This window comes from Sinocyclocheilus rhinocerous, unplaced genomic scaffold (assembly GCF_001515625.1).
Source record: "Sinocyclocheilus rhinocerous isolate Xijiao unplaced genomic scaffold, SAMN03320098_v1.1 scaffold638, whole genome shotgun sequence".
NCBI lineage: Eukaryota > Metazoa > Chordata > Actinopteri > Cypriniformes > Cyprinidae > Sinocyclocheilus > Sinocyclocheilus rhinocerous.
The window spans coordinates 789,528-802,125 of NW_015664206.1; the positions used below are offsets into that span (position 1 = coordinate 789,528).

Here is a 12,598-nt window from a genome sequence, read left to right on the forward strand (position 1 = left end):
ATTTCTAATGTTTTATATGCAGATTAAATAGGTTAAACTTTTGGCTCGTTTCCCGAGGCCACAGGAGGGCGCAATGAGCAAAATAATGCAGCACATTAAATTGTCAACGCAAGGAAATAACTGTCTAAAAAAAAAAAACGTGCATTACGTCTAAATTAATTCATATAAGTCAAATATAATTTCGTAAATTGCATAAACAATTATTGCATAATATTATTATCTCCTCATCACAGGCAGGCACAGCACTCATGTTCGTGTTTGTGTGTGCTGTCTGCGATACCGTTTTATCGCCCAGGCCTATAGTTAAGATGAAAAGAAAATGCCATAGAAACCTTTCTGAAGACAGTCTTCTGAAGACCCTTGCTGCGCTTTGACTTTTAAACGTGCAGTGCCCATATTTATTCAATGAAATCATAGCCTTAGATTTTCATTTTGAGTTAAGATGAAAAGAAAATGCCATAGAAACCTTTCTGAAGACCCTTGCTGCGTTTTGACTTTTAAACGTGCAGTGCCCATATTTATTCAATGAAATCATAGCCTTAGATTTTCATTTTGATACATTTTCTGGAAAACACAATAGCCCCCGGACGTCGGACGTCAGGCGTCAGGATTTTGGGAGCCATGTGTATTTTAAATCAGTAAATGCAGCTTTGGAGAGCAGAAGAGACTTCTTTAAAAAACATTTTAAAAAATTATATATTTTTTTATTAATTATTCCAAATAGCTTATGTATTTCACATGCAGTGTGTGATGCAATCATTTCTCACCCAGTTTTTCCACAGCGTATTTGAAGACTCTCTCGGGGTCGGCAGGGTCAGACATGTCTCCGGTCACATACATCGCCTTCTGAGCGCCCAGTTTCACACACTTCTGCACCACCTGAACATCCACAGGACAGACGCAGGCAGCGCAGGATTTCTGTAAATCTCTAACGTTCATTTGCTCAGTTCTTACTTTCATGTAAAATCACTGTATTATTGCTCCCCTTACATAGAATTCTACAAATTCTCAGCTTTACAGCCTCTGCATTATTTGCCATAAATATGATCACAGTCCATTGTTAATGGAAACACTATAGAGAATATCTTAAAATGTTTTGAGTTTTTGAAAGCATTAATACACGATTGTTTAAAAACTGGTTTGGGACAAAACAACTGACCTTTTTTAAAGCATCTACTCGTCTGGCAGTGATGACGATCTGAGCTCCAAACTTTGCATAATGGTAGGCCATCTGCTCCCCAATCCCTGAACTGGCCCCTGTGATCAGCACTCGGGCCCCCCGAACAGACTCTGTGCGCAGGAACACACTGGTCTCGATGTAATTCAGGACATTTCATTGCGTTTCAGGTAACTTAACCCAGCCACCACTTGATCATTGGATTTCTTAAGGTTTGAACTCCCATAAAGGTCAAAACATAAAAGCTAGAAGCAATCTAAAGCCTACTGTATCATATTTGATGCGCACATTTCTGAGGCCCCTAAATGATCAACATGATCAAAACATTTCTGTTAAAACGTCCACCTTCAGCTCGTGCTTCGCATGTCTTTTTGCTGTCAAATCTTTACGGATTTTAATAAAGTAAATATATGAATATCTTTCATATTTTTAGTAATATTTCAAGATGAACACTTGCATAATACGTATTATTGGCAGATATAGAGTGGCAACTAATGTTTATATGATTTTATGTATGTATCTACTATACTGTTATAAAGATCTCACAGATTTACATTACATGCCACCAGAATTTCATCTTACTTTTTGGCTACATAAATACCTGCAGTAAATTGCATATTTTGCTGTTTGGGCCCCTGAATAAAACTGTGTTTTAAAATTGAGAATAAAATAGTTATAGGGTTTTTTTTTATCGTTATTTTCTTTCCAATACATTTTCATTGAAAACATTTTTTTGGAGTATTATTTCATATGTGAGGCTTTACAGAGTTAAAATGTTCTCTTAAAGTGTCATTTTAATTCTATATATTTCAGAAAGACAGCTTCAATTCAGTTTTTTTTCCCAATGATTCAGTAACCACAAAAGTTAAATCTCTAGATCATCAGCACATGTATTTTAACCAAGGTTACATTGATATGAACGAACCATAAGTTACATAACCCTAATAAAAGAGTCTGCCAACAGTTTTCAAGACTAAAGTTTAGTTGGTTAAAGTTCTAGTGGAATACTTGCAAACACTTGGTATTTTGAGCTAAATTTGGAAGCAAAGCCGGTGTTAAAGCGGTCTAAAAAATATAGTTGTCTTCAGAAAATTCAAGGATTTTATCTTTATTAGTTTTTTTTTCTAATGGTATTTTTTAAACATGCAAATAAAAAAACTGCAGAAACAATTAGCTTTCAAAGTAACACTTTACAATAAGGTTCCATTAGCTAATGTTAGTTAATATATTGAACAAGCAATGAACAATACATGTATTACAGCATTTCTTAATCTTTGTTAATGTTAGTTAATAAAAATACAGTCGTTCATTGTTCATGTTAGTTCACAGTGCATTGACTAATGTTAACAAGCACAACTTTTGATTTTAATAATGCATGTAGTAGCCTAAATGTTGGAATCAACATTAAGATTAATAAATGCTGTAGAAATATTGTTCATGCTTAGTTCATGTTAACTAAAGTAGTTAAATCATGTTAACTAATGCACCTTATTGTAAAGTGTTAACGCATTAAACATTCTTTTTTTAGGATTCCACAAAGTAGGCTACTGTATGACATGTTGATATTAGTCATGTGGCAAATTAAGGACTAGAATATGGCATTCAATAATAAAATGAGCATAAAAACACCGTAAAGCTGTTGTCCTGACCTGGATCAAACGTATCTCTCCACATGTAGGCCGTGAGGGCAGCGATCAGCAGAAAAAAGCCCAAATACCCCTTCATTTTCACTGCTGTCCTCGATCAGAAGCTCGGTGTGTGAATCCAGTGCGAGTGCATTGAGAAATGCCACTTCTGACTGCATGTGAGTGTACTGCTGATACAGAAAAGAGCCATAAAGCGTGACTGACCCTGAGATCCAGCGCACTGGACAATAATGACCGAGAGTTCAGTGCTCAGTAGGTTGAAGGTCTGTCAGTATTGTTTACAATTCAAACTACTGTTTTTTATTTTTAAAGCAGTTTTTTTTTACCTTGAAATATCAGTTTCAAAATAATTCTGATGGGACACTGACTTATAGTAAGACGAACGGGTTTCTTTTTCCAAACGTCTGTTCTGTGTCAGTTTGGTGAGCGGGTAAGAAATTCCGCGAAAAGGACGGATCGCTTTACGGCAGAAACAAATGCACGTGTACAGCTATCCTACTGTAATTAGGACAGTGCTATATTTACAACAGTGAATTCCACTCACTTAACTGTAAAATATGGATTGGAAGCCCGTTTCTGCTACGGAAAAAAAGTGTGTGCGACTTTTTGTCTCACAATTAGGACTTTGTTTGGCGATTCTGAAAATGAAGTTAGAATTGTGATATATATAAACATATAATTGCGAGATAAAAACTCGGAACTGCGAGAAAAGTCCGAATTTTTTACTCGCAATTTTGACTTTTTTCGCAATTCCGAGTTTACATCGCCACAGAATAAAAAGGTATTTCAGAGCCGGCCCAAGGCATAAGCGAACTAAGCGGCTGCTTAGGGCCCCCGTGTCCACCAGGGGGCCCCCAAGAGTACATGAAATCACAGCTTGTTTTTTTTCTATCTTTTTTTATATGTTATGTCAATGGACAATGGTAATAATACAAAAATGCAATATTAAATAATTAAATAATCTATACGTATCATCTTATTACTTCCATAGCGACGCGTCATGCAGGCACAATAGCGCTGTATGACAGATGTAATGCTTTTATTCCTTTTTTATTTAAATATCCACAATCTTGTTAATTATATCATAAACTATATGATACAGACTATTCTGATTGTCAAATATGTGTAAATTAGTTCGTTTTGTCGTTTAAAAAACCTTAATGACCATGTTAGTTGATCTATAATGTGCGCTGGACACTATAATAGATCTGTCAGATTAACACCACGTAAATTCACCCGTTTCTCCCAAAATACAGGAAAGTAAGTGGCCAGTGAACTGGGAGAAAAACAGAGTAGACTTCATAGTTACCAACACAATGTGTATTTGATAGGAATAAAACAGGGATTATTATTGCTGCTTTCCATAGAAATAAGTGTTTTTAACAAACTATAAATGTCTTTTTTTGCTAGTACTTAATTGAAATGTCTATTTAAATGTCTGAAACCTAAAATAAACTTCATGTGGTTGAAAACACCGAACAGTTGTGATACTGAGCGCATCTTTCTCTGGATCGCGCGTTGCGTCAAAGGGTTAAAATCTATCATAATGTCGTTTCATAAAATTGGTACTGATAACAGCTTAACATTATTTACCTTAGCCTACCTTTGGGGTCTTTGCTATTATATTCCAATATCATTATGCCTCAATTTGCTAGTTACAGATTAAGAGTTGTTTTTTAGGTGTACAGATGACTTGATGCGGTGTTTAATAATTTATGTTGTTAAAATAACATTCTGTTCCATAAATGCATTGTCTGCTGGTTTATTTAGCTACTTTTCAGTACACCACATTAAGTAGGCCACTTAGTACTGTATTTTAAATTAACACCTGACCACTCTTGTGGGTTTGCTACTGTTACAATTAAAAATCGTAGAAGGGTAAAAACATGCCAGGCAGACGTTGGTATGATGTATGCAACACAGCTACAACAAATACAATTGATAATGGGTGTGAGATTTATAGTGTGCGAATAATCAAGCATTGACAATAATCAGTCGTATTGGCGGCACCGAGGGGCCCCCAAATAAAATTATGCTTAGGGCTTGGGACGGCCCTGCATTTCACAATTATGTTCTTACATTTCTAAATCCCAGTTGTATTATTTTTTTTTTATAATATTATTTTTTTCTATTCTGTGGCCGAAACAGTTGCTTTAAATGGCTGAAACATTCATACATATTCAGCACAGATTATTCTGAGTTAGTGAATCTCATAGGTATTTGTTTGTATGACAATATAAACATTTAGAACACAATTTTGCTTTGGAAAATCATTAAAATATATATTTATGTATTTATTACTGATATTTTTTAAATAATTTATTTAGATTCCCATCCCTATACTGTCATTAAACTGTTTTCACATTATGTGCATCTTATGTGTGACTAAAAAGTCCATAAATAGAAAAAAAGTACCATGAGAACAAATTTCAGTGCAAAAAATATCTCTTATTATTTACGATAACATCATTACACAAACAGTCAGGATGAATAGTTTGACACTCCTCAACGTCACCTACTGAAAAATAACTTTGGTAAAAAGCAGCAAAAAAAAAATGATGAAATTGAGGAACCAAAGAAACCGGCAGAAGCTCGCAGACCACACGATTAAACACATTTACAAAGAAGCCAGAGAGAATTACTCGTTCACAGTTAGGAGAAAGAAAAACCGCAGAAGCCTGCTGAGGGTCATGAAACCTTGAACATTTCAAACGGCTTGAAATCATCAAACCTTTTGTCTACAGGGAAAGCAGAAATATAGTACAAGTGTTTTTAAAGCACAACGGAGAATATACAGAGAACGATCCACCTGATGTGATGGCAAACGGACCAGAAACTCAATCCATATGCACAGCTGAAAGTAGAACAATTCATTTACAGAAATGTGCATTTCACTGAACAATACTTTCCTGTAATCCCAAATCGGGTTGCCCAAAAGATTTACTGTGTCAGGAGAAACAAACAATTTATCTTTTCCAAAAAATAAATTAAACCCGCAATGTGTTTTTGATAATGACATACTGAATATCTAACTAGACTATAACTTCACAATAAACAACTGATGAATCTGTGTGAAGCGCTAATGTACAGGAGGAATTCCAAAACTGTCGCTCTGTCCGAGACAGACATGCAAAGCACAGCAGGAAAAGTTCAGCAAATACACCCAATCAGAGAGCAGAGCTGAACATCCAACTTTTACATATGAAATCCCCATCTGTATGCATTACATTTACATAACCAAATCCATTTATATACAAGTCAATTTGAAGTAGTTGATAAATGTTGTGTGATGAAATGAATTAGCAAAAAAAACTATAACTTCACAATAAACAACTGATGAATCTGTGTGAAGCGCTAATGTACAGGAGGAATTCCAAAACTGTCGCTCTGTCCGAGACAGACATGCAAAGCACAGCAGGAAAAGTTCAGCAAATACACCCAATCAGAGAGCAGAGCTGAACATCCAACATTTACATATGAAATCCCCATCTGTATGCATTACATTTACATAACCAAATCCATTTATATACAAGTCAATTTGAAGTAGTTGATAAATGTTGTGTGATGAAATGAATTAGCAAAAAAAAAGGGAAAGTAAATATGGGACTGGGTTTATAATATATTCTAATTATATATATATATATATATATATAGTTATATAACGTTTCTTGGAAATCTATGGTCATATTCAAAACAAAAGAATACAATTTCAGTTCAGTTCAAATTGTTTTGATGCTTTCCTATATATTTCATTTAAGTGATGCCAATCAGGCAAGACACTTTTTTGTAGCTGAAATTAACTAAATTAATTTCAGACTGTGTTTTTAATCTTTGACTTCCTGCGAGACACTTTGGAGCTACACACGACAGCCTAAGAATAAAGTGCAAATGCTACAAGCAAAAAAGGCCTAATCAGCTACATGAACAGATGGCCAATTATCACGCTCATGTGCATTATTTACAACAAAACGTCAAGCCATGCAAGAATAGTTTTATTACTTTAAAGGGCTGTGACGATGAAGCTTGATCTTGTGCTGTATGCACAATGGGAAACTCATATGAACACAACAAAAATCGCTCCTCGTTCCAACTTTATCATGAAGCTCTGATTAGATCAGCTGGGACAAAAACATGAGCGTTATTAAAGTGAATTTGATCCAAAAAAAAAAAATATGAAGACCAATTTATTTCACAGTAAAGCAACATAAAGACGTTATGATGTTTGTTGTGGTCTAAAAACATGAGCGTTATTACAGTGAATTTGATCAAATTTAACAAAAAAAAAAATGAAGACCAATTTATTTCACAGTAAAGCAACATAAAGACGTTATGATGTTTGTTGTGGTCTAACAGGTCTATCCAGCCTGCTGGATTGGATTTGTGTTTTTTTTTTAAACCGAGGCCTACTAAACTTCAAATCAACTGGGCTACATAACATAAACTCTTCTTATTCCATGCATTTTATTCATTCTAATTAGAGGGATAGTTCCCCCCAAAATGAAAATGACCCCATGATTTACTCACCCTCAAGCCATCCTAGGTGTATATGACTTTCTTCTTTCATCTTACGCTATGCCTACGTCATCCGCTGGAACACCACTCTCTTGTGAACGCGTGTACGACAGTTAGCGGAAGCTAGAGATTACGGTTTATGAAGATTTAAATATGGATATTTTTCTTACACAAACACATCACTTCACACTTCAGAAGACCTTTATTAACCCACCGGAGCTGTGTGGAATACTTCTTATAATGGATGAATGCACTTTATTGGGCTTCAAAATCTCAACACCCATTCACTGCCATTATAAAGCTTGGAAGAGCCAGGACATTTTGTAATAAAACTCTGATTGTATTCGTCTGGAAGAAGAAAGTCATATACACCTAGGATGGCTTGAAGGTGAGTAAATCATAGGGTAATTTTCATTTTTGGGTGAACTATCCCTTCAATACAGTTAATATTATTAATTTATATAACTACACACAAAACCATTCATTTAATAAAATAATATAGAAATCTAAAGTTTGGGGTCAGTAAGATTTTTTAATGTTTTTTTTTAAAAAGTCCTTCTCACCAAGGCTGATTAAAAATTGATTAAAGATTGATTGAAAACTCAGTAAAAACAGCAATATTGTGAAATATTACTACAAATTCGAATAACTGTTTTCTATTTGAATATATTTTCAAATGTAATTTATTTCTGTGATGCAAAGCTGTCCAGACTTCACATGATCCTTCAGAAATCATTCTAATATGCTGATTTGCTGCTCAAGAACAGTGTTATTTTAATATTATTGAAATACTACTAGAGGTTTTAATTATTATTTTGAATCTGTTTTTATTTTTATATTTTCCATTTTCATTTGAATTTTAAAGCTTTAGTAATTTAGTTGTTTTTGTTATTTTTTGTAGGGTTTTTTTGTCTATTTTTATGTCTATTTTTTTTTTTTTAATTCTTCATAATTTTAAATCAAGATACAAGATCTCTCAGACATGGCTAGTAAGAAACCAGTCTCGAGTCACAGACAATCTGCAAAGTAACAATTTAAAGGTGTCATATGATGCGATTTCAATTTTTCCTTTCTCTTTGGAGTGTTACAAGCTCTTGGTGCATACCTGCTAAAAGCATAAATGTAAATGTTACTATTATAAAATTAATGTATAATATTCATCTAGATTTTACATTTATAAATTTAATAATAAATAAATTCATATTGTTTTATACTTATTTAATATAAAAGGTGAGAAATTTCAGAAACTTTCAACTAAGGTCTTATTAAAAACATCAGCTTATTTACCCGCTTCAGGTAAAATCCGGAGGTCTCCGTCTTTGTAGTCGTCCCAGAGCTGGTACATGTAGAGCACGGGGTCCTTCTCATATGTGATGTAGTACCAGTTGGTCATGATGGGCGCTCGGGACAGGACCATTCCCCTCCACTCGTTCTTCTCTCCGTCCTCCTTCTCAAACAGATGCTCCACGGCTTTTCCCACCAGCTCCTCTGCGTCATGAGGAACCTTGATCTTGTTGTTCACTTCAAAAGGTTAGGAAACAGCAAAATGACTAAATGAGCATTCAAGTGTTTTACAGTGATTTTACCCTGCTTCGGAGCTCTGGTTGAATTGTATATTAATACATATTTATTAAGAAAAAGTTTTACATTTACATTACAGTATAAAATAAATAAATATATAATAACAAAAACATTAGTTTACAGATTCCACAGACACTAATTATTGTTTTCATTACAGTACTCAGTGAGATTTTTTAATGTTTTTGAAACAAATCTCTTAAGTTCACCAAGACTGTTGTGTTTATTTGAAATAATATAAAAGTTTTTACTAAGGATGCACGATATTATCGGACCAATATCGGAATCGGCCGATAATGGCTTTAAATGTAAATATCGGCATTGGCCCGATATGAAAAATTATGCCGATAAGAGGAATACATTAACTCACATGTGCTCAGGGTGTGCTAGCGATTAGATCACGTCAACAGTGCGATTTGATCATGTCAGCATTGTGGCTCATTCTTGAAGCAAAATTTTTTGAATGATGATTAGATTCACAGTTTTGGATCGCTGCATTTAAACTGAGAATGCACGTACAGAATGGTGTACGATAGAGTAAACAGTAATAGCACGTGCAGCGGCAGCAGCACCGGCAGCCTCCCCCGGGTCCTAATGCCGCTCAGTAAGGAGTTTTAATCTGTAGGGGGCGCTGTTGGCCTACTTGTAATAAAATGAAAGCAAAATACACAAATATTTAGACTGTGTTTCTGATTAAATAAAGCAGTAATTGATGCGCGATACATATTGATATTAAATTATTGTCCAGCCCTACTTCAATGTATTGTCATTATAAAAGAACTTTATTATTGTTTATTTAATTCTATTAAATAAGTTCCTGTCAAAAACTAACCATAATTAAAAATAGTTATATATTGGTATCGGCATTGGCATCGGCCAAAATGAGTTGAAAATTATCGGGATATCGGCAAAAATCTAATATCGTGCATCCCTAGTTTTTACTGTCACTTCTGATTAATTTAATGCATCCTTGCTGAATAAAAGTATTAAAAAACTGACTTTATACCATTACTGAGATATAGAATTACTTATATCGTGACATTTTGGTCATAGGTATTCACATCTAAAGTAGCACATAATGTTTTAGTAGCATGATTATTTATCAGACTTAGTTCATGAACTATAAATACTACTAGCAACTGCTCATCTTTGCACATGTGCTACTTCCTGTCACTGGCTTGTTTCCTGTTCGCATCACAACAGATCCACCTACTCACCCACTTTCTCGGTAAGAACTTGCAGGTTGGAGACCCTCTCGTCCTTAAAGAGCTCTATGCCATAGACGCAATCGAATCCGTCGTATTTGACCATGAACAGGGAGGAGTTGACGCTGAGGCGGTCCAGCACAGTGCCCTTCCACTTGGTCAGAGCACCCTTCTCCCTCCAGCTGTGTTGGATCCGTCGGCCCAGCAGGTTGTTGGGATCTGGTGTGAGACTGTCGCTCAGCTCGCCGCTGCTGCGCTTCCTGCTGAGCAGAGAAAAACAGGAACGTAAAGGGCTGCATTAAGACTGGTGGAGTGCAAATCGAGGATCATTTTACAACTCAAACGCTCATGATTATAATTTTAGCGATTTTATATTGCATAGCATTCTGTCTTAGATCGTATCAAATACACATGGTGTATGTAACAGATACGCATACTGTGCATTAGTCTAAAACAATATTATTTAATAATATAAAATATAATTTAATTAAGTATATTAATATAATTATAATTAGTTTATTCATATAATTATAAATATAAAATATATAATTATAAATATTACTATAATTAATATATACATAATTATATAATAAAAGTATTAATTTCTATAATTTCTTTCCCAAAAAAATAATAAAAATTATACTGAATGGAATAGTGTATAATGTTACAAAAGCTTTTTATTTCAGATAAATGCTGATCTTTGGATCTTTCTATTCATCAAAGAATCCTGAAAAAAAAATGTACTCAACTGTTTTAAATATTGATAATCAGCAAATCAGCATATTATACTGATTTCTGAAGGATCATGTGACACTGAAGACTGGAGTAATGATGCTGAAAATTTACATATGTATGATCACAGGAATAAATTACATTTTAAAATCTATTCAAATAGAAAGCAATTTTAAATAGTAAAAATATTTCAACATTTTACTGTTTTTGCTGTACTTTGGATCAAATAAATGCAGCCTTGGTGAGCAGAAGAGAATTCTTAAAAAAAAAAAAATCCTTAAAAATCTTACTGTTCAAAAACTTTTGACTGGTAGTGTAGGCTGATTATTCTTATAGATTGAAACAAATGTGCTTCAGCCAGAAAAAAGGGTATGAAAAGTGCTCCGAGTCGCTGCAGAAAACAAAAAAATTGAACAATAACAAAAACTGGAAATGTTGCTGGAGACGGCTTATTTAAAATGAAAACTGATTCTCTGCCAGCAGGAGGCGCTTTTAGAGTGATAAAACTAGCGGTTTCTCCAGTAATGGCTGTAATCAAAGCAGCTCCGCTCATGAACGCTTCTTTATCAGATCAAATGAAAATGCCATCGAAACTTTTCTGAAGACAGTCAATTCCCTTCAGAGATACATTCATATAAAACACCCGCGCCGTGTTATGATTTTGAAACGTGCAGTGCTCATGTTTATTCAACGAAGTCAAACGGCACAAATAAATCAATGTATGGGAAACTGGTAATGTATATCGAAATATCGGAAATGTGTTTAAAAATCATATCACCGTTATTGAAAAAAATTATATCGCGATACATATTGATATTAAATTATTGTCCAGCCCTACTTCAATGTATTGTCATTATAAAAGAACTTTATTATTGTTTATTTAATTCTATTAAATAAGTTCCTGTCAAAAACTAACCATAATTAAAAATAGTTATATATTGGTATCGGCATTGGCATCGGCTAAAATGAGTTGAAAATTATCGGGATATCGGCAAAAATCTAATATCGTGCATCCCTAGTTTTTACTGTCACTTCTGATTAATTTAATGCATCCTTGCTGAATAAAAGTATTAAAAAACTGACTTTATACCATTACTGAGATATAGAATTACTTATATCGTGACATTTTGGTCATAGGTATTCACATCTAAAGTAGCACATAATGTTTTAGTAGCATGATTATTTATCAGACTTAGTTCATGAACTATAAATACTACTAGCAACTGCTCATCTTTGCACATGTGCTACTTCCTGTCACTGGCTTGTTTCCTGTTCGCATCACAACAGATCCACCTACTCACCCACTTTCTCGGTAAGAACTTGCAGGTTGGAGACCCTCTCGTCCTTAAAGAGCTCTATGCCATAGACGCAATCGAATCCGTCGTATTTGACCATGAACAGGGAGGAGTTGACGCTGAGGCGGTCCAGCACAGTGCCCTTCCACTTGGTCAGAGCACCCTTCTCCCTCCAGCTGTGTTGGATCCGTCGGCCCAGCAGGTTGTTGGGATCTGGTGTGAGACTGTCGCTCAGCTCGCCGCTGCTGCGCTTCCTGCTGAGCAGAGAAAAACAGGAACGTAAAGGGCTGCATTAAGACTGGTGGAGTGCAAATCGAGGATCATTTTACAACTCAAACGCTCATGATTATAATTTTAGCGATTTTATATTGCATAGCATTCTGTCTTAGATCGTATCAAATACACATGGTGTATGTAACAGATACGCATACTGTGCATTAGTCTAAAACAATA

The 12,598-nt window shown here is 34.7% G+C and overlaps 2 protein-coding genes across 2 annotated transcripts in view; both read right to left on the reverse strand.

The window, feature by feature from the left end:
* Nucleotides 1-3,062, reverse strand: part of hsd11b1lb (hydroxysteroid (11-beta) dehydrogenase 1-like b) — a 9,495-nt gene extending 6,433 nt beyond the window's left edge. The window contains exons 1-3 of the mRNA XM_016540730.1: nucleotides 2,827-3,062; nucleotides 1,160-1,290; nucleotides 768-879 (exon numbers count right to left, since the gene is read on the reverse strand). Coding sequence (XP_016396216.1) covers nucleotides 768-879; nucleotides 1,160-1,290; nucleotides 2,827-2,902 — 319 coding nt within the window. The 5' untranslated portion in view covers nucleotides 2,903-3,062. The remainder of the gene's footprint in view (nucleotides 1-767; nucleotides 880-1,159; nucleotides 1,291-2,826) is intronic.
* A 5,552-nt stretch (nucleotides 3,063-8,614) lies between these two features.
* LOC107729966 (spindlin-W-like) lies at nucleotides 8,615-12,399 on the reverse strand (the record flags this gene model as incomplete). Its single annotated transcript, XM_016540700.1, has 2 exons — nucleotides 8,615-8,856; nucleotides 12,152-12,399. Coding segments are annotated over 2 exons (490 nt in total), but the record flags the coding sequence as incomplete, so codon positions are not given.
* Between the last annotated feature and the right edge of the window lie 199 nt (nucleotides 12,400-12,598).